General features: G+C 36.0%; 2 protein-coding genes across 5 annotated transcripts; one reads left to right on the top strand and one right to left on the bottom strand.

The window, feature by feature from the left end:
- Positions 1 to 12,972: 12,972 nt before the first annotated feature.
- Positions 12,973 to 17,264, bottom strand: LOC133818239 (uncharacterized). Of its 4 annotated transcripts, none has more exons than XM_062250994.1 (3): positions 17,124 to 17,264; positions 16,504 to 16,608; positions 13,383 to 14,075 (listed from the first exon to the last, which is right to left on the bottom strand). In XM_062250994.1, the coding sequence occupies exons 2-3, from the start codon at positions 16,534 to 16,536 to the stop codon at positions 13,554 to 13,556; spliced, it is 555 nt and encodes a 184-aa protein (XP_062106978.1). In that variant the 5' UTR covers positions 16,537 to 16,608; positions 17,124 to 17,264; the 3' UTR covers positions 13,383 to 13,553. The 4 variants fall into 4 exon arrangements, with proteins under 4 accessions (XP_062106977.1, XP_062106978.1, XP_062106979.1 ...); XM_062250995.1 differs by having other exon boundaries at positions 13,383 to 14,040; XM_062250993.1 differs by lacking the exons at positions 16,504 to 16,608; positions 17,124 to 17,264 and adding an exon at positions 12,973 to 13,291 and having other exon boundaries at positions 13,520 to 16,497.
- On the top strand, positions 16,619 to 19,106 carry LOC133818238 (formin-like protein 5). The gene is made up of 3 exons (XM_062250992.1): positions 16,619 to 16,967; positions 17,047 to 17,778; positions 18,668 to 19,106. The coding sequence occupies exons 1-3, from the start codon at positions 16,874 to 16,876 to the stop codon at positions 18,694 to 18,696; spliced, it is 855 nt and encodes a 284-aa protein (XP_062106976.1). The 5' UTR covers positions 16,619 to 16,873; the 3' UTR covers positions 18,697 to 19,106.
- The last annotated feature ends 4,034 nt before the right edge of the window (positions 19,107 to 23,140 follow it).

The raw sequence follows: 23,140 nt of genomic DNA, 5'->3' as shown, positions 1-23,140 counted from the left end.
TATCTTTTGTATTGGGCTTCCACTAGAAAGGCCAAGAATATCCATATCTCCAATGGGCCCGGGTCGTACCCGGCCCAGACCCAGTGTTCCCATAAGCCTATAAATATAAGCTACAGAACACTGTAAAAAGGATCTCTCTCCATCTAAGATACAGTAACCCTATCGAAATACATAGAGAAACTCCATTGTAATAGGTTGTTCAAGCTCTAATATTACAAACTCGTGGACTAAGGCTAGTTAACGCCCCAACCACGTAAAAACCCTGTGTTAATCTTCAGCTTTCAGTAAAATTATCCTTAAATAACATATATAAATATAGTTACCGAAAATCTTGGTTAACACTAGTTATTTTGATGTATGGTCAATATGTCTTTTTTCTAAAGTACCAAAAAAGATGAGCTTTAAAGCTCAAAATGACAATTTTGCAATGCCCAATACCCACAAAATATGGGTTGAAGGTGGTTGGTGGCAGAAGTGGGTTTTGACCCATTCCTAGCCAATGGGGAGGCGCCACGTGGCACGGTTGGGGAAGAGAAATCTGGAGAGATTGGGCTACTGGAAGTTTGGGCTGCTGGAAGTTTGGGCCGCTGGGTGTCACGTTGGAGCTTCTGATGGACTTGCTGCGTTGGGCTGGCTGAAGAAAAAGGAGCTGGAGGAGGCATGGGCGTTGGAGTGAGGCTGGGAGTTGCTGGGCTACTGGGTTGGGCTTGGAGTGAGACTGGCTTTGGGCGAACTGGGCCTGCTAGCTTGGGGAAGCTTCAGCGTTGGGCTGGCGGGATGCTGAGCCGCTGGGGTGGCTGGGCTTGGGCTCCACGTGGTGCACTGTGATGGCGCCATCTGGCGCAAAGGATGGCTGGTGGCAATTGTTGAGCTTGGGCCAAGTGGGCTGAGCTTCATTACTTAAGAAAAATATCATTTTCTTCACTTCTTTTTTTTCAGATTTAATTGTTTTCTTTTCTCCTTATTTCAAAGTGTCAAAATACAACTTTAATTCCTACAAAATAACAATAAATTAAATCATGATCAAATATTTTCATTTATAAAATAAATTATATTAATTCCATGAAAATATTAATTAAAACTTAATTTATTTTGACAATTAAAATCAATAAACGTGCACTTTTCACCTCTAATCAATAGATCATTTGTATCCACGCACAAATTTGTACTGGGAAGAAACTTTGTCAAATTACTTTCATTCGAAGCTTTGAGAAAGTGTTCATAATAACAGTGACCCGTGGACGTGGGCAGATTTTAACTACTGATAAACGAAAATAATATAAATGTATAGCTACAATATGCATATCTATATAATGTTGGAAATATACAAAATTATTTTTAAAGTCTAAATTGATAATTAATTTTATCATGAATTTTTAGTATGTATAAAATAACATATATAAAAATATATTTAATATTAAGACAATTATTACTATTTCGAAGCATATTTTCTAAAAGCATAATCAAGAAATATTATAACTTATTATAATGTAGAGTTTATTCATATTTGTAACTGGTCTCAAATTGAGACTAAAACTTTTTATGACTATATAAGAGCTATTCAAATATAAAATAATACTTTATGGAGGTTTTATTGTACTATCTTCTTGTCTTGTGCTACCTTGCTTGATTTTCAAGGAGAACTGGAGATTTCAAACTCAAACTAGCTTATACGATCAATCTCTAATATCACCCAATTGTATATTAAGCATCTCCAACTGCATAATCACTAGCGAATGATCAGAGTTTCAAATAAGGAGAGAACTGCTAATAGCTAGGTCAAGCCTTTCCTTAAGGGAAATTTGATTAATCATACTTACATTAGCTTAATAATTAAAATTTGAACCAAAGTTAACCACCATATGATATCAATGCTCATCTTTCATTTAATACCAAAAATACCCCTCTCATAACACCTTTCCTCTCTATTCTCCCTCTTCCTCTCTACCTCTCTTCACCATACCTCTCTTCACCATACATTCTCTCTCACTCTCTCTTCACCATACGTTTTACACACAAGATTTTTATACTAAAATCTTGCAAGAAAGATACACATTCGGACATTGTGGATTGTTTGAGGAGAAACACCAAGCTTTGTGTTATTTTTGCTCATAGTGAAGATATTAAATGGGTAAGTGATTTTCTTTGATTCTTGTTGTTGTTGGTTGCTTTTATGATTCATAATGCTGTTTATATGTTGGATCTATAGTTTGTTGGTATTTTTTGCTGTTTTTTTGGGTGAAAATCGTGTTATGTGAAAATCTGCGTTTTCTTGGGTTCCCTGAGTTTTTTTCTAAATGCCCGATAGTGTCCGATAGAGACCCGATACAGGCACGATAGTTGTTGAGTTTCAAGGTTAGGGATGAAGGTCCGATGGCAACCCGATGGTTGCCCGATAGTTTGGTTACCCGATGGTTATAAGGGTATGATGGCTACCCGATGGTTGCCCCGATTATTATTTTAAATCTACACATCCTTTTAAGTACGATAATGGATCGATAGTAGTCCGATATATGCCCGATAGTTATTATTAAGTTACTGCTGACCTAATAGTACGATGGTACTCGATGTTACCCGATACTTGCCCGATATTAGTGTTTTAAGTGATCAAAAAACATAAATAAAACTTTGCCCGATACCGCCCGATATAGCCCGATACTGGTACGATTCCCAAACATTTGAACTAAATTTCGACATTTTGTTGCCATTTATTGATTTTTTTTCTTTGTACATGATAGGGTCAACTTTGTTCGCGTACTTAATGTATAATGGTGTTTGGGAGCGTGAAGGTAGAGATTGGGTTTTTAATGGAGCCGAAAATTTAACGTTCGAGTTGGAGAAGGACATAACTTACTCACAACTTGTTGAACTTCTGTACTCAGAGCTGGAGGTTGACAAAGTGCAGTATGACCTGAAATTAGAAGTGAATTATAAGTACATGAAAGGGTTAATGTATCGGCCTGAACTTATAAGGAATGACAAGGGTGTAAGCTTATATTTGTCAATGCTTTTGAAGAAGCCAGATGAATTTGTTCCCCTTTTTGTGACTTTGGTGGAGAAGAATATCATTGTTGATCGTAATCCTCCACCAAGTACTGTTAAGGATACTCGTAGTGAGGTTGGGACTTATGTTCCAGAAACAAATCCGGAGGTGCTGGTAGCCACTGCTATACCTGAATCAAACCCTTTCATACCAACAGTTGACCATGTAGCACAGATGCCATTTCATGATGATTTTCCTGATTGTCCTGACCCTGAAAATGATTTTGAGGGCAATGACGACCAAGAAACAGAGGTCCGTTCTCAAGCTTTGAGCCTGAGTCCACTGTCGTACCAAATACCGAGGCAAACAACATGTAGAAGTAGACCCCGTAGAGAAGATCGCCAAACACCTGGTACTAGTAGTAGTCGTCCAGACGGAACAAATGATGCTAGAGAATTTAGTGATCCACTCTCTTCTTCGACATATTATAGTAAATTCAAAGCTCAGATGTTTACAAGAGAAGACATTGAGGATAATAGTCACTATATATCTATGGGTGGCACATCGGGCGGGGAGATTCATTTAGGAAAGTTTTTCAGAGACAAGGAACATTTAAAAAAGGTTGCTGGCTTGTTTGCAATGAAGAAGGGATTCGACTTTATAGCTAAGAAGTCTGGTACTGATGTTTGGTATATTACATGCAAGGATCCTGATTGTGGGTGGAGGTTAAGAGGGAAGAAGAAGCAGCTTTCTAACATGTTCGAGGTGACAGCATTTGAAAATGTACACACATGTTCCCTCGATGTTCGAAAAAAAGATAACCGTCAAGCATCACCTTTGGTAGTTGTCAAGGATAAATTCTCAGTTAACGGTTCAGATTATTTAGCCTCCAAAATAAGAGAAGATATGAAGAATTCTTTCGGGATCAAAATGAGTTATGAGAAGGCTTGGAGATGCAGAGAGAAAGCACTCCACATAGTTAGGGGTACGCCTGAAGCTTCATATTCGAAGTTACCTGGGTACTTGCACATGCTGCGGTTGAACAATCCCGATTCCATTACTGATTTCAAGGTAGACGAGGGTCGCTTCAAGTATTGCTTTTTTTCTCTGGGTGCTTGTAGGCGGGGATTCAAGTTTTGTCGACCTGTTATATGTATTGATGGGTCCTTCTTGAAAACTAGGTATGGTGGCCAAATGTTGTGTGCCGTGGCATTGGATTCAGACAGCCACATATTTCCGATTGCTTTCGCAATGGTTGACAGTGAGAACCACGACTCTTGGACCTATTTCATGAGGAAGTTGAAACAAGCGATTGGTGATGTTGAGAACTTAGCATTCGTATCGGATAGGCATCAAAGCATTGTTCATGCTTTGGAACTTGTCTTCCCTGATGCACCCCATGGCGCATGCTACCACCACATTATTATGAACGTGGCTAGCAAGTTCAAGACTGATTGCTTCACGGATCATATTTACAGTTGTGCATACTCGTATAAGAAGACAGATTTTGAAAGAGAATTTGAAAAGATAAAAGCAATGGATGTTCGAGTTGCACTATATCTTGAGGGCATTGGATTTGAAAGATGGGTTCGTGCGTACTTTCCAGGGGACCGTTACAATGTAATGACAAGTAATTGGGCTGAAAGTTTCAACAGCAAAACTAAGGACGCAAGAGCCTTCCCGATCACTGCTTTTGTTGAATTCATCAGGTTTACTATTCAAACATGGTTTGCTACTCGAAAGGAAAACGCTGAAAAGTGTAGCACGACTCTATCACCAGTTATGGAGGGGGACTTGTCATGTCAATTTGAGAAATCTCGGTTCTTAAGCGTCGACAGAGCTGGACCTTATACATTTAATGTCCACCCCGGAGGAACAGTTTAGAGCGGTGGTATAGTTGATTTGGAGGCACGACAATGCAGTTGCGGCCTATTCCAAATCATGAAGATTCCTTGTCCACATGCATGTGCTGCTGCTCAAGAACGAAATATTAGCATGTACGCATTGTGCTCTCAATATTACACAAGAGAGAGTTGGAAGAGCACATATGAGGGGACAATTATGCCAGTTGGTGATGAGGATGATTGGGAATTTCCTGAAGACATTAAGAACATCCAAGTTGGAGTACCGATTGAGAAGAAACCTGTAGGCCGACCGAAGAAGCAAAAGGTCGGACGAATTAGGAAAAATCGATATCCTTCTAATGGAGACAAGGTTGTGATACAACGATGTTGTAGCAAGTGTGGTGGTAAAGGGCACAACAAAGCGTCTTGCAAGTACCGAGGTTAACTTGTTTTGTTTGTATTCTAGTTGACCTATTATGTTTTATTTCTGCTTGAACTAGTAATATTTGTTATGTGCTGGATTTTGCAGGTTTTTTTCTGTTTTTTTCTCCATTATGAAACTCTAAAATATGTAATAATCCAGTGTTGGTTCGATAGTGCACGATGCCGGTACGACAATGCACGATATTGTTTGTTGTAGGATTATTTAAATGTATCTTACAATATGGTACGACGTTGCTCGATGTAGTACGATAGTTAATGTACGACATTAGGGTACGATAATGTACGATATTGGTCCGATAATGGTACGATGGTATGGTTTCAGGACTGTTCGTGAAATTTGTGAGGCAAGTGAGGGTACGATAGAGTACGATAGTGATCGATGATAGTACGATGCAAAGATTAAGCACATTAAAATGTAGTAATTACAAAAAGAGCAATCAAAAAAATTATACAATTCAAAAAAATTAAGACCGTTCAACATAAGTTTTGGTAGAATAAGTCTACACACCACCTTTGCCTAAAAAGTTTCATATTATTGTCAGTTACATTATCAAATGGTAGTTGTAGAAGCTTATGTTCAATATGCTCAATTACGTAACATCCGCAATCGCCACTGCATTAGAAAATAAACAATAATTTAATAAAGTTTTGTAATTAAGAAATAATAATTAATATGTGATATTTAATAAAGTTCACCTGGATTTTGTTTGCGGTACGAATTCACGTGGAATGAGTTTCCAATCGAAGGGTCTGACCTGACTCTCTGATGCTGTCAACTGAGGCGCGAGTATAACGTCATGGTTCTCAAATAAACCGGACTGTCGCAAGACCGACGGGAAAATGGTACACCAGTCAACCATCAAGCTGATCAAATCGTTTTCGGAAATTGATCCAATACTGGAGTCAAAGATGTTGAGCATCCACCCATTCAGGTCTGCCTCTACAGCTACCCAATGCATTTGGTCTTTCAAGAAGAGTGCAAAATAAATGAACTCCTTGTTCTGCCAACTCGGTAAGAACTGGACTGCATCACCCCTAACCAGGTCCAATATACTGTCATCCCAACTAAATCTAGAGTAGTCAGAACCTGGAAAAGCGTCCCACCGACCCTTCAATGATTCGGGAAAAATTGTAGGCATAACAACACATTTCTGAGGGTACACGTTAGGATAAAATTCTAGACGCCTCCTCATGAGATGGAATGCTGCATCTAAATGCTACATTAAAGGAAAATTAAGTCAGTAACCACAATATCGTACCAAAATAAACAAACAAAAAACTATCAGACATGAATATAGTAACTATCGTACCCCAATCGTACCATTATCGTACCCCAATCGTACATGAATATAGTAACAATAAAACCTTCTATCGTACCAATATCGTGTTAATGTCGTACCATCATCGTACCTTTATGGCAAAAACTAGTATTATACACTATCGTACCCACTAGCGTCCCACTGTCGTACCATCATCGTACATTATCGTACTACCATCGTACCTAAATTGTCCCACTACAAATTCTAAAATTATGATGGTAATAGTAACTACTTAACAAATTATATCGTACCACTATCGTGCTAATGTCGTACCACCATCGTACCATTGACATATAAACAGTTTATAATTTGACACTTATAATTATCGTACTACATTCGTACCATATCGTACCCATATCGTACCACTATATATAGAAACATTTAAATAAATTTTCAACATTATTTAATTATGAAGTTATAGAAAACTTACAGAGTCAGAAAGCCATGTCCTCGGAGTATGCAGTTTCAGGAACCAAGCAGCATCGTGTGTCCCTGAGAAGCATTCCCTCGGATATTTATTCCCAATGGTGCCAAGCAACCACTTGTGAAAGGTCATAAGTAATTTACCATCAACAACCCTCAATGGATCCACATTCACTGCTGTCTTCGATTTCTTATTCCTTTTCCTCATTGCAGTGTACTCATCGAACCACCTAGGCCTCTTTCTTTCTCTCCTCTTCTCCGGTGCTGGTGGAGCTATGTTTAAGAATTGTACTTCAGAATCTTCAGTATCTCCGATTACAGTAATTTGCATATCCTCTGGTGTGCGAAAAATATGATCATCTACATCATCAGGTCTGTAATCGTTAGGGAGAATGTCTTCATCTACAGGAGACTGAGGGCCTTCTTCAGTGGACTGAGGGTGTGGATCTGGAACTGGCCTACTAAGATCTTCCATCATTGTCATAAGCTTCTGCAATTGACCCAAGATCTCGGACTGACCTTTAATAAGGGCACTTTGTTGCCCTTCAACCTTTTCCAACCTGGCCAAAATCATAGAGTAGCCTGGTTGCTCAGCTTGGGAGGAGGTGCTGGCATGAGGTGTTGATGGGGGAACCTCAGGTGCCTCAGGTTGAGCTGGTGGAACCTCCTTAAAAATATTTGCTGCTTCTGCTTGCTCAGCTAACTTTTCAGCAAGCTTTTCAGCCTGGCTCTGTAAGGCTTCCTGTGTAGGCTGTCCATCGGGACCCACCTCTAGTTCCTCTAACCCCATGTCCACATACAATGGGGCTTCATTGTCTGTAAGGGTCCTCACATACTGTTCTTCAGCAGGTCGGGCACACAGGTAGGGGTATACTGTCAACTGCCACAAAAAACAATGCATATTTAGATTGGAAAGTAAAACAATATAAAAAATAAGTAATTGTCATCTCTGAAAAATGGTAAACTATCGTACCCCAATCGTACCCATATCGTACCCATATCATGCAATTATCGTACCCATATCGTACCCATAACATAACAATATCGTACCCGTAAGTGAGAATTGCTTGCTAACTATCGTACCATCATCGTACAACATCGTACCAATATCGTACCACTACTACTACATTAACAAAGAATACATATCGTACCCCCATCGGACCATCATCGTACCAAATCGTACCACTTAGTCAGTTTTCAAACAGTTGACAAAAAACCACAATATAACCCCATAATCGTACTCAAATCGTACTCTATCGTATTCCTATCGTGCAGTACCCATAAAATTGCATATCTAGAAAAAAATATAGAACATTCAAAAGTAAAGTAAAAGCTCACCTTTTTGGCAAACAACTTAATAAGTTGCTCTTTGTGTATCTCTACTTTCTCCTTGCTCTGCCAGTTGATCATTCTTGGTATGCCTTGGCCCAATCTCACAGCATGATCCTGACCCAACTCAATGATGGACTCAAAAGCCCAATACTGCAATGCTGCAGCATACCCATAAATAGAGTACTTGGCCTCCTTTTGAGTCTTTCCTTTCTCAATCTTCTTCTGTAAATGCTTCTTCATTTCAACAAAGTCTTTTTGACAAGTTTGTAACAACTTCTGGTATGATATCTTCCCCCACGGGTACTGGAAAAAGAAGTCAACGTCGTCTACCATCTTCAGCATGTCAGTCCAAACCATCAACTTCTCCTCACGACCTTTCAAAACACCCTCAACTAATAAGCACAAACCCATCTTGTACACATCATCAACTATTTGACAACTCTCAAAAGTTCTGCGCAGTTGCCCTATGCTCACTTGGGAATGACCATTGAAGTACTCAAGAATTAACCGATCCGAAGTGGTCTTCGCTTTAATCTCAGCTTCAGACGGTCCGGCCTCAAAATTTAAACCAGTAACTAAAGCGAACTCCAATTGGCTAAATCTACATCTTTTTTTCCCAATATAAAACTGGACTTCGTCAGTCTTCTCCCCTCTGAATTTGTGCAACAACAATTGATGGACTAAGGCACCAGAAAAATTTAATGGTTCCGCCATGAAGAACTGTTTGAAAGGGGATTCCTTCACCCTATCCAATAAACCACACTGTATAAATTTTGCTTTAATCTTTGGAAAGTACCAACTGCCGCGCCAAGTGATACGTCCCGTAAAATGTTCCTCTACTGGAACTATCAGTTGTGGAGGTCTTAAGTTCTGCATAAAACAAATAAATACCCAATTAAATAGAATAACAAAAAAAAACATCAAATTTTATATTCTGCAATATACTATCGAGCAACTATCGGAATCTATCGCACCATATCGGACACCAATGGAAAACTGGAACTATAACATTATCGTGCACAATCGTACCTCACATCGTACACCATCGTATTATAACATACACAACAATTTGTTCCCACTATCGGGCACACATCGTACCCAACATCGTACCCTATCGTACCTCCATCTTCAACCTCAAGTTATCAGAAAACACAACCTATCGTACCACCATCGAACCACTATCGTACCCCTATCGTACACTCATCTTCAACCTGAAGTTATGAGAAACACAAATACTATCGTACCCATATCGACCCACTATCGTACCTTATCGTACCTCTAAAAAAACCCAGAATTTTTTTTCAAAATTTTACGGTTTATCAGATGTCACACAGTCAGATTTAACACAGTCAAATTCAACAATACATACTATAACATTTTTTAATGGAGAAGAGATTTAAAAAAACACATACCCTAGACATTTTTGCGCAATGGGGTGTCGGTTTTTCTTCTCCGGTGAGGGGTTGGAGCTTGGTTTTTCTTCGTCTCCGGTGGGGGTTGGGGCTTGGTTTTTCTTCGTCTCCGGTGGGGGTTGGGGCTTGGTTTTTCTACGTCTCCGGTGGGGGTTTTTCTGACCGTCGGGTGAGGGAGAGAGCAGCGTCGGGTGATGGTGGGTGAGGGAGAGAGAAGCGTCGGGTGTGAGTACTTATGTTGCTCGATGGTTTTGTGGGAGTGAAGAGTTGGGATTTGGGAGGGAACGGGAAATGGGCAGGGGAAAAGCCGAAAGGTACGGTTTTTATTAAGTTTTTTTATCACTATCGTGTACCATCGGGTAAAATCGTGTACCATCGTACTATTGGGCAAGCATCGGGCACTTATCGGGTACCATCGTGTACAATCGTACTACTAGGTCTGCATTAACTTAATAACAACTATCGGGCATGCATCGGACTCGTATCGATCCATTATCGTACTTAAAGGGTTTGTAGAATGAAATAAATATCGGGCAACCATCGGGTAGCCATCGAACCTTAATGACCATCGGGTAACCAAAACATACCGGGCAAGCATCGGGTGGCCATCGGACCTCATCACTAACCTTGAAACCCAACAACTATCGTCCCTGCATCGGGCCTATATCGGACACTATCGGGCATTTAGAAAAAAATTCAAGGAACCCAAAAAAACGCAGATTTTCACAGACCACGATTTTCACCCAAAAAACAGCAAAAAATACCAACAAACTACAGATCCAACATCTAAACAGCAATCTAAATCATAAAAACAACCAACAACAACAAGAATCAAAGAAAATTACTTACCCATGTGTATCTTTTTTGCAAGATTTTAGAGAGGAAAGGTATGGGATTTTGTTATGAGAGGGGTATTTTTGGTATTAAATGAAAGATAAGCATTTGTATCATAGGGTGGTTAACTTTGGTTCAAATTTTAATTATTAAGCTAATGTAAGCATGATTTATCAAATTTCCCTTCCTTAATCACATGACTGAAATCCTACCCATTCGTTCATATTAGAAAAGCCATGAATGAACCAAAAGATCTAAACCAGCTGTATTGAGCAAGAAAAGTCTCAACCCTTGACCCTCTCCCAATGAGATGATTCTTCCTTTATACTTTTCATCATACAACAAAACACTATTCAGGTTCCCTAAGCAAATCCAGGACATAAAGACCTCATAAGCAATTAATAACACAAACTGCCTCTGTAAATAATTATGATTGTCACTATCCTTAAATCTTGACATACCATAATATGTGCGAATACCAAACTTAATTGTCACATAAGGGTCCGTTTGGCCATCAAGATTCGACTAGATTTGACAATTGTTCAGTCCAATGTTTAAACATGTAGGAGGACTGGATAAATTAGTCCAGCTCTCCAAAATAATCTCGCCTTGAAGTGTGGGTTAAATAATCTCATGCAAGTGAGATTACTTTTTATTTATTTCTTTCTTTTTATAAATATCTTTCAAATTTAAAAAGAATTTAATGGATGAATTGAAAATTCAATTATAAATTTCTTATAAAAAATTATTTATTAAAATTAGTGAAAATGTACAATTTTGAATTTTGGGTAGGTAACCATTTGATATCCTGTGTTTTTGTAAAGTATCATTTTGGTACCATGTGTTTACAATAATGCTCGTTTGGTACCCTTTATTTTGAAATCATACATATTTGGTACCTGTATTTTAAAATCATACATATTTGGTACCATAAACTCAAATTTATTTAATAAAATTTTACTAATTTATTCACCATGCTTTCAATTATGTGAGTTCCAAATTCAAATTTAATTATTTAATTACATATAACTTATGACAATTTTGTTATATTGATAAAATTTTATTTATCAAATATGAGTCTAGGGTACCAAATATGTATAATTTTAAAATACAAGATAGCATACAAGTATTATTGAAAAAAGAGGATACCAAAATAATACTTTGCAAAAATACAGGGTACCAAATGAGTAAATTCTCATTATTTTACCATGAAAAAATTATTAAAATATTATTAATACTAAGTTGTCTAAGACAAACAATATGGTACTGAAATTGTATATTCTCTTTAAATTATTTAAAGTATTTATTTCATAATTTTACTAAAATAACATTTATGGTGGTGTTTGGTAAAATTTTTATTTTTTAATTTTTTAAACACAAAAATAAAAATATTTTTTTTGTTTTGTTATTTGATTTTAAAAAAAATAAAAATGTGTTTGGAAACCATTTTTGTTTTTTATTTTTGAAAACAAAAAACAAAAAATGTATTTGGAAACTTTTATTTTTGTTCAAAAAAAATAAAAGAGACATCATGGGAGAGGAAGAAGAGAAAGAGAGCCATAGATCGTGAAGAGTAATGTGTTCAAAAAATTCTGTTTATTTTTTTTTTTTTTTTTTGAGAAATCTGTTTTAAAAAAATTTAGAAGTAAGAAATTTCTGTTTTCAAATTTTAATTAAAGGTTTAAAAAATATAAAGTAAAATCGGTTACTGAACACAATTTTTAATTTTATTTTCAAATTTTTTATTAAATAAATAGAAAATTGATTTTTTGATAATTATCGATCAGGTCTATATTAAATTAAATAATTATTTTTAAATCATATTTAATGTCAATATTTTTTTATTATTTATTAGATAAAAGTGAATAAATTTTTTTATTATAGGTTTAGTCCTATAATACACCAAATACAAGGTAACACTTAAATAATCTAGTGTAATCCAATCTAGTTCAATCCAATCTCAATTACACTTCAAGTTTAATTCGGTTGACCAAAAAGATTTTAATAGTGTGTGTTTATATTTTGTATTCCTAATATAATTAGTGACAGATGTCAATGATACTAGTAACGACAGTTACGATAGTGTATTGTTTGGCAAGATATTTTCTTAAATAAAACACTAGTTATAGAGATTTTTTTATTTATGACTTGATTACTAACCAAAATAAGATTGTCATTTTGATTTTATCTTTTCTTGTAAGTATAATTTTATATATAATTTAAATAATGATATTTGATAGCATGATCACCCACGCGCTTTGCGTGTATGTTAAATTGACTATATAAACTGTATGAAAACGAGTCAAATAAACATTCTAACAGAGTTTGAAATTTAAATGTTGGATACATACCATTTAAACACAAATTACAGACAAGGCTACTATCTAAAGCTTCTCATTTATTTATTGTTCCTCTTCTTTAAGGAAAGAGGAAAAGATAAGCATGACCAATAGCCTTAGCAAATGGCTTGTTAACCAAAGTAGACTGGAACAATTCAAAGCATAGTCATTAAATTAAAAAGATGGCATTAACATGAGAATGAGGGGAGTACTGGAGAGTAGGATTTCAAAAGTGAACATAGCTAAAACAAAAAAGAAAACTCAAAGGGGCACTTGGAGTTTAGCGACTTGGCCTAAAATGAATGGAAACGAAAATAAAAATGTCTTGAAGTTGAAGACGGACATGTTAAGGGCACACCTCCTGAAAATTTTGTGAATTTCATGACGTTAAAGCAATTTCAATCCATTAAGAAAAAAAGCATATACATTTAAAGACAAGGAACAAAGACAAATTTAGGGAAAATATTCTTCCAACATAAGTTTAAAATTATGGCCCCAATAAGCAAGGTTTACAAGGTAGTTTTTGTAATGTATCAGACTTAAATCTCTCAAAATCAAGTCCTCGCCTCACTAATTAAAACAAACATACCAGGCTTTATTCCAGTACCAAACAAATTTCTCACTTAAACTTCAGACACAGACACCCAGCGGCCAATAACATCATCAACAACTATTTCAGAAATCTCAGGGGGAGGTGTACTAGACCAGAAGATAGCTTCGTCCTCACCAGAGCCTATGCTAGCCATCTTGTTCGCAGCCATGTTCCTGTGGTTAACCACATGACGGATCTTTGCCCCACGGAATGCCTTCATGAAATTGATACACCTGTTAAGAAGTTTCTCAATACCTGGTGGTAGGATTTCAGTCTTGTGATTCAGCACTTCAAACACAACGCCGCAGTCTCCCTCTATCTTCAGATATTCCACACCTTGGTTCATAGCAACTTCAAGGCCATGACACAAAGCTGTCAGCTCTGCTGTGACTATGTTATCACAATTGTACAGTGGCTCTGCACAACCAGCTTTGAAAATAGCATTCTCATCACGAAGAATGAACCCAAGACCAGCAGTCCCAGAATCACGGTCAGAAATCATACCAGCAAAGTTGAGTCTCCATGAACAATCAGTGGGTGGAATGCAAGCAACATGATAGACAAGAACACCATTGTTAGTGGTTATAAACATTGGGAGAGAATCATAATGGGAACTCATTGCTAAGGATGAGGTTGTTTAGTAAAAGTTATTCGACCTTTATAAACAATTCAAAATGTAAATCCTAATTTTATAGAAAGAGCAACCTAAATTTTTCCTCATGTATTATTAGCATGACTCCATTTGTCATATAGAGCGCCTAGATTATTCCTGTTGAGATTATAGACGATAGCCCATAACTTCCCATAACCAAATTTATTACTCTACCATTCATTTTAACAGAGTTGTTCAAGCATAATACAACAAAACCATACATGGCAAGGAATTTGTTTGGCAACAAATTCATATTTTTGTGATACTGCCATTGAAAACATTACGCCCATACTATAACAGTATAGAATAGTCATTAATTAATCAACCATGTCACTGCGTGTATCCTCACTTAAAAAAACCATGCCATTTGCCAAAACTACAAAACTAACTTCAAAACTTAGATATTATTAATTAATGCTCGAGGATTAACATTGACACAAGAAATTCAAATGTCATTTACACCTCTATGTTGAAAGTGAAAATACACAGAAAATTTAGGTCATTGCTGACGACTTCTCTTCATATATAATCTGAAAAGGAACGAATCCGAGATTGACAAATAATCATGCTCAACTTGAGTTTGCTCAATCTATAAATTAGATTTCACATTTTTAATTAATTATTAAGATTAAATAGCTTATTACTAAACAATTATTTCTCTCTTTTCAAAAATACAAAACACAAGATACAAAACTTAGGTTATATGTTAGTAATGTAGGAAGAACATGTAAGAGAAAACAGCTCTTGTCATCCCAAAATTAGACAGTGATAGACCAGCAACAATCAGTAAAGATCTTGGTTTTTTTGTATGACCTATACTACTAAATCAATTCTACTATAAATCTCACTACTATGAGAACGTGTCAATGATAAGGTTCTGGAACAACTATTAACTAATCAGCAATGTAGAATTCAAGCACATAAACTGCCAAGGATGAAACTATTTAGTAACAAACTAACTGTCCTTTATAATCAATTCAAAATATAAAACTTAATTTATAATTTGTGCATTCTAAATTTTTCCACACATCTTACATGGCAGCGCATCAACAGCGATAGACAAATTTATTAATCTACTAATTTAAACACAGCTATGTTATGCATTGTTTAGTACTGCAATTAAGTTAATTGAGGAGATATAGTGCTCTTCAGAATTTCAAAATGTCAAAATTTATACAACAAGATTAAAATTTCCAAGGAATTGTCCCCCAACATATTCAAATTTTTGTGATACAAGTACCATTGAAAATCCTACAAGGTGAGTGTCTTTTATTTAAATCAACCATGACTCTTCTGCGATCTTTATAACCATGGCATTCACCAAATCTACAAATCTAACTTAATACCTTACGTATACTTTATTAATGCTTTTGACAAAAGCATTATAAATATTGTTTAATTCAGCACTACACTACAGCAATTTATACCATATGTTGAAATTGAAAATATAACAATAAAGAGTTAATCATAACAAATAATTTGTTACCGTTGACGACTTTTCTACCATATATAGTCTCAAAAGGAATAAATTCAACTCTTGTGATTGACAAATGGGAATATGCTAATAGAAGAGGAAGAAAGTTAAATTTTCCAAGATTATAAATTAAATTTCATACTTCATAGTGTTTATTAAGGTCGATTAACTTATTACTAAACAACCGTTTACTGGACTTCAAGTATTAACAATCCTGTTAAGTCACATATGAATCTCAGAAAAATAAGTATTGATCATTTATTAATTTCGCACAACACTGAGATAGTTAATGTAAGGACACACAAAATAAATACATAAATAAGAGTAAACATATTAACTTTCAGTAACCAAATTTCTCCACTTTTTTCACCAAACATTTCTAGCAATGTTGAATATTTTAGGAGTTAATCACTAGAAGTGTTATGTCCATATATCACAAATTTTCCATAATTTTCTAAGGTTTTATGTCAAATTAAATGTCATAAAGAAACTTTCTAAAGTATGGAGGACAACTTTTCTATAAGACAGAGCCCAATAATTAACTTAAAACCAAAGGACTTATGGATGTAAAGAAACCATTGCTGATAATGAAAACCTTAGACAGACCACGTTATATTAGAAGTGTTGAGTGCTTATGCAAAAGCAGTCCCTGAACTCGAACTAAACGATTTTTTACCCTGCTAACAATTTATGAATATCATGTTTGTTTGGGGCCTATATTACTAGATTAAGTAATTTCACTGTTCTGAGGAAGTGTTATTATTAAGGTTCTGAAAGAACTAGTTACCAATCCATTGAGTAGAAATCAAGCTAAACAAAAAGTGCAGAAAACATAAAAAAAAAATGTTCATATACCTCTATTAACAAGTAAGAATATATTCCTCCCATCAGAAGAAGGAAAAAAAACACCTGTGAACCTTTCTAGACGCTCTCTCCCTCCAAATCTTTGTACCCTGCTTACTAAATTCAATATACAAGTGTCAATATGCTAAATTTTGAAAATAAATAAAAACGAAAAAGTGAGAAAAGGAATCCCCTTTAGTTTCAATTATGATACCTTTCTCCTATATTGCTATATTGCCTGTTAATTTATTTCCTAGCTACCTACATGTGCACTCCATATATAAATTCCCAAGTGCATATAAAAGAATGAGTAGTGCAGCAAATCCCCAACTGGGAAATTGTGCTTGTTGGGGTATTTATCAGATTAAGTCATTTCTCATAGATGGAGTCAAGAAGAAGATCACAGCACTCTAAAATGAGCATTTCAATTGCTTATTTGATTGCAATTTCAGCAACAACACTCTTCATTCAATGTGGTAAGCATTAGTCTCTTTTTTAAATTCTTGAACCAAAAACAACTCAGTCGCTAATATTTATTTGTTTATTATTGTGCAGAAGCAAGAAAATATGCAGAGAAACCGAAAACCCAAGACCATAAAGAAGCAGAAACTTATGTAGGAATACAAAATCACCTCAATATTGGTGAGCCATTGGATTACTCAAGCTTCGAATTTGACACTTCAGAAGCAAGTTCTCCCTTCTCTTTACCACCCTACGATTTTCCCTCACCCCAAAACTCTCCTCCTTTCTTGGCATTTCCACCACTTTCACCCAAAATACCCTCAACAATCCCAACTCCTCCTCCTCCATCAAGCACTACCAGCACGCCGGCCCCAGCCCCACCTTTAAATCCTTCACTCCCTCCACCTCCTCCCCCACCAACTCCAGTTCCACCCCCTTATGGGCCAAGCCCACCAAAATCTGGCCCAAGCCCACCAGTCTACACGCCACCTATGACCTATCCAGTTGGGCCAGGCACACCATCACCACCTCCTTCAGGATCAGGAGCCAATAATGGGCCACCCCCTGACCACAAGAAGCCACAATCTGCAGTGTGGTGCGTTGCGAAGCCCACAGTGCCCGACTCGATCATGCAACCGGCGTTGGACTATGCATGCGGGACAGGAGCAGATTGCAAGTCAATTCAGCCCAATGGGCCTTGTTACCTACCTAACACGTTGCTGGCCCATGCTTCGTACGCTTTCAACAGCTACTTCCAGAAGGCCAAGCTCACTGGTGGCACCTGTGATTTTGGAGGGACCGCAATGATCGTCACAGACGACCCAAGTAAGGCCCAGCTTTTTTTCTTTGCTTGCATCATTACTATTTCATATTCTCGTTTTCTGAAATGTTTCGAGTCCCCAAAAATTATATAAGAAAAACAAGGCAAAGTGACAAAACTGCAGTGGGAAAAGAAAAAAAAAAGAGTGTTCGTACGTATTACTTATACCAGAACACACTACTGTAAAATGACTTATTGAACATGGTTGACAACTTTTTTGTTCATAAATAATTAGTGGACAAGAGTAACCCCACTTTATGACACAAGTTTGGTTAGTCCTGTTTCTTCTAGCTGATTCAGGATAAAATCAAATGTGTATAATTAATATTTACTATTTGGCTTATTATGGGTAGTATTTTGGATACATATCAATAATTAATATATGTATGGGTAGCATGAATATTATTATTATTATTTTATTTTTATTTTTTTGAGTGAGGGAAAAAGACAATAGTTGTGGTCCTTGTGGGCTGTAGTTGTATTCAATTAATTGTAAAATACTAACTAATTTTGTATTTTGGTTGCATATAATGCTAGTGGATAATGTTTTTACCTATTAAAGAAAAACGCTTGTAGATAACAATTGCTACATGTGTATTGATCTTTTTATTTATGTTAAAGTATATGAATGTTTGGTAATATATTTTTAATGTAATTATTATACGAAATAGTTTCTTTTTATAATTATTTACAAAATACTCTATAACAAAGTTCGTACCAACATTTACACATGATTTCACATTTGAGGAATTAGCACTCTATACGGCATAGCCTTCTTATTCTTAATATGTTAGTTGTTTTCACTTTTAGAACTTCATATTTTGAGATTGTTTAATTTCTTTTGTATGAAATAATAATTATAGCAATTTTTAAAATGATGATACTTTGTCTCAGGTTTTGAAGGATGTCCGTTCATCTACTAATAAAGACTGAAGACAATACTAATCATGATTTTTATAATAAAATAATTATTCTATGATATAGATATAATATCAAATGATTTAAATGTCTCTCAAATATAAGAGTTTAAAACACCGTATTTGATCATTTTTAGTGTAATATTTTACTCTGTGGTTTATACATATTGCGAACCATTTGATTTGAGTATTCTTCTTACTATTTTTCTTCTTTTTTGTAAGTGGAAATCGAGTATACTTTGTTCATGTAAAAAGAATTATTACAAATATTGTTTTTTCTTTTTTCGCGTGTATACATATACGTATATATTAATTCGCATTTAATTAAACAGGGTTGAAGACAGTCGGCAAATACAATAATAATTCCTGTAATTTTCCCTGTTTATTTATTAAAATCTCAGTTCTTTTCTTGGTTATATTTAAAGCCCTTGAAGGTCACATCATTTTGAAAAGGAGTAGTGATTGTTACTTTCACTTGATTGTAATCACAAATTAAAATGCGTTCTTTAAAAAATGAACTATTAACAAGGAGAAGAAATGAAATGCCAAGTAATAAACTTGCTGAATCCTAAAGCAATCACAATAGCTGCTACTCAAAATGTAAAAAAATTTAGCTAAATAATGATTAAATATCTACTCCAGTACTTCTAAATGTATATGTATAATAGTTTAGCACTAAATTTAATAAATTATATTTTAAATATAACTAAACTTAAATCAATTATGTAAATCTTTTTTTTCTAATACTCTCCCATTAATAAAATTTTTATTACTATTTGTTCTTTTTTAATATGTTTTTTTGACTTTAATTATTAAATAACATTTACAAATATAAAATTTAAATGATGTAAAAAAAATATAAAATAATTAATATATGGTGTAATATAAAAATATGAGATAAAATATAAAAAATAAATTTTAATGAAGTATTTTAATAAATAGAACAAAATAATCGTTTGGAGTGCTCTTACCAGGCAAGAAAAAGGAAGAAAAAAAATTCTAGTTTCTTTAAATTTTAAGAGAAACATATCTATTAATAAATGGTGTGTCTGATTAAAAAGTCCAATTTGAATGTTTTCTTGTTGTTTGCTTTGTTTTTTCGGAAACGCCTGTTATTATTATTATTGACAAAAACGCGTGCTATTTTATATTTAAATAAAATATGAACAAATAGAACCTAATACGATAAAAGAATAATGACAAAACCAATACGTTTTTTATTTAACTAATTACATAATTTATTTTGAATTTTTGAAAATTCCAAATATTTTCTTTTGGTTCATAACTAAATCCGCCAATGTTGTCCAAATTAAAATATGGCACACATATGTTCGGTAAAATAATACATATAAAGAATAAGTCAAATATCGTAATAATAATAATAATGGAGACTCAAATTAAATATAGCATTAATTTCGAATTATATTTATAATATATCATATTTATTTGTATAAATAAGAGTTCATCCCCGTTAAAATAATATACAAAAGTTTTACTCTCTTTTTTACATTTCTACTTATTACTTTGTCTATTTATTTTCTTTATTTTTTATATTTCAGCATTCTTAATAGTTTTATAACAAAATTGTATATAAAATTTAAATTATTATTATAAAATCATAATTTTATTTGTGGATTTGAGACTTAGAACTTGACAATAACATTATGTTGACGCCGTTTTTCGTCAACTTGAAATGTAGAGCACGTAAACAGTAAATAATTATAGCCAGAAAATACAATAAAACAATGAGGATTTTTTACGTGGTTCAGCAATTAACTCTGCCTAGTCCACGAGTCTTTATTATTAGAACTTAGGAAATTTCTATAAATTCTTCAAAGATGAATTCTCCAGAGTTTCCCTCAAGATCACAAAACTTCTGTCATCTACAAAGGTACATGATTCCTCTATTTATAGAGGAAGTCTCAGAATACTATCACGCACGTTTCTGGGAAGTTATCATTTACATTAATAAATTTAATGGCTTTAAAAGTCTGTAAATCCTATGTACAAGGAAACGTCCCCTGAAGACCAGGGGGCGTATAACTGACTAATAAATATCCCTTTATTATAGGGAAGTTACAACTATAAATGTAGACTGTGTCTCTCCAAGTGATTCACCAAGCTATTCGAGGTCAGTAATCAACATTGACAGCATCGCGCCAGTCCAGGACTCTGGGTGACTTTCGAGTTGTATTGTTTTCTCAAGACCAACTTGGAAGGGGTAAATACCATCGAGGCCGCCTTACCCCGATCTCACACTCATGCAAGCTCGGACCACTTGATCCGAGGTTACCCGACAATGGACGGACTCCAATATTTTATCTTTCGAGCTTGTAAGGACTTCGAGGCTTGGCGCCTAGGTTGCAAACACGTATTCTAGATATTGTGAGCTCACACCTGACGAAACCAGCTTTCGAGATTACAATTCTCAAGGCTCGAAATCTGGGTGTAACATTTTGCCCCCTCAAAAGTATTTGTTCAAATCCTATGAGAAGGAAACTTTTGAACTACTTTCCTCGGGAACTGTACCATCACACATACTCGAGTACGGACACGTGTCAGTTGGGTATTGCCCACTCACGGTACTCGAGTACCTTGGAAATCTGCCAACGATCGTCGGCCTACCACCTTTTCGGTACCATCTTGTCGTAGATCCCTAGCCATTGGATTTGATAAGGATCCTGGTCAATGGCTCGGATTAACCCCCTTTTTACTATTTCTGATTGTCTATATATAAGGCCCTGGACATCTTCTTCCTCTTACTTTACGTTCATCAGAGAAAAAGGAAAAAATACGAAACCAGAGGCCATCCCAAAAAGCTTTTTGCTTTTGCATGTTCTCCCGGCCAAAGAAGCAAAAGACCGCTAGCTTGTTCGAGACCGTGAGGTTATACCTGCAGCCTCTCCTTCAATCAACGATTTCTCTGCAATCGCCATCTTCATTGCGTAAGTATCCGATGATCTTTTCTTTTCTTTTTTCTTTATGCCAGTCTCTGTCTGTGCTGTTTTTTCATTTCTGGGAATGTGCTGGTTTATTTTTTAGTTTGATATACTAGGATAGATATTAGTTCAGGTTCTCCATCACTGGTTTCAAATCCAGCTCAAATGTAGGAAAACCCAAATATGGTCTTTTTTATGGGTTTTCAAATTTTGGAGGACATATCTTGCACACCAAGATATCGGGTACAAAATCTTGATTTTAAAGAATGCACAATACCCAAGAATACCATTTTTGAATAACCGCCACCTTTTTCCTGATATTTCAGGATTCTAAAAAATTAGACCCACTTCCCTCCTTTTTTTCGTAGAATACATGTCCTGACCCTTAATCGGGTTTCCAGGATCGAGCTCGTCTCGTACCCTTGCACTTCCGAGCTTGTTTCACCAAGCTCGTTATTCTTGACTCCTTGCACGCATGGCCCTCACCATTTTTTCTTTCTCGCTAAATGTCACAGAATCTGGAAAGATGGTGGGGGTCACTGCTTGCCATCCCGTATTCGCCAAAAACACCGAGCCCAGAGTCATTGTTCGCCCGGAACCAGCGCCTGATTCGTGAACACGAGCTAGCTTGCGAACAAGAAGAAACCCGAGCTCATTATCGTTGTCAAATCGTCGAGGTCATAGAGAAGTAGAGAAAAATCCTTCGAGAGGCTCTTTATCCAGAATCTGACTCAGGGCCCAGACCGATCCCCCTCGATCCCAGGCTGAAAGTGACAGTCGCGTACAACCCGGGAGATCTTCGATTTTCGCTGATGGGGGAGCCCAACACCTTGCAGCCAAGGAGGGAAATTTTTGAGGCCGAGCATTATTGGAGCTCGGTTACCTCACTAGGTCAGATAAATGATATCTTGGCCTTTCATGGTACAAGATTGTCAGGCTCGTTAAGGTGTCGAGCCCCTACCTCCCACAAGCGAAGCTGCTACGCTCCAGGAGATGGAAATCCTGACAACAAGCTGAGGTATGCGGCTTGGAGCCAAGAGCGATACTGCCTTTGAAGTTTTTCTTCAAGGACTTCACGGACTTTGTTGGGTTGGCTCCATTCCAGCTCAACACTAATTCATACAGGGTTCTGTCTGCCCTGAGGTCGATATACCACGAGCTGAAGTGGGAAGGACCGAGGCCAGAGGAGATCCTGTATCTTTTCTGCTTGAAAAGCAATCCCTCCCGAGCTCGGGGAGGAGACGGCTTCTATTACCTTTCGAGCTACCCGAAGGAGAAAAATATGTTTGAGGATCTTCCCAAGCATCCTCCTGATTTTAAGAAGGCCTTCTTCTGGACGGATGGCCTATCTCCGTCACGATATTATTCATTCAGACAGATTCGTAAGTACCCCAACCTCCTTTATCTCTTTGCTCGAACTTTTGTCTAAAGGCTTGTACTTAGTTGAAATGTATTTTATTTTCCAGCCAACTATCATCGTCCCACTCCTTCTGACGAGATGAAGGAGCGTA

This window comes from Humulus lupulus, chromosome 2 (genome assembly GCF_963169125.1).
Source record: "Humulus lupulus chromosome 2, drHumLupu1.1, whole genome shotgun sequence".
Lineage (NCBI taxonomy): Eukaryota > Viridiplantae > Streptophyta > Magnoliopsida > Rosales > Cannabaceae > Humulus > Humulus lupulus.
This window is presented reverse-complemented; position numbering and strand designations above follow the sequence as displayed.

Bases quoted from the DNA above. Each gene is read 5' to 3' on its own strand.
- LOC133818238 (XM_062250992.1), top strand. From the start codon at position 16,874: ATGGAGTCAAGAAGAAGATCACAGCACTCTAAAATGAGCATTTCAATT. The intron at 16,968-17,046 runs GTAAGCATTAGT...ATTATTGTGCAG, and splicing joins AACACTCTTCATTCAATGTG to AAGCAAGAAAATATGCAGAG. The intron at 17,779-18,667 runs GTAAGGCCCAGC...ACTTTGTCTCAG, and splicing joins GATCGTCACAGACGACCCAA to GTTTTGAAGGATGTCCGTTC.
- LOC133818239 (XM_062250993.1), bottom strand. From the start codon at position 14,141: ATGAGTTCCCATTATGATTCTCTCCCAATGTTTATAACCACTAACAAT.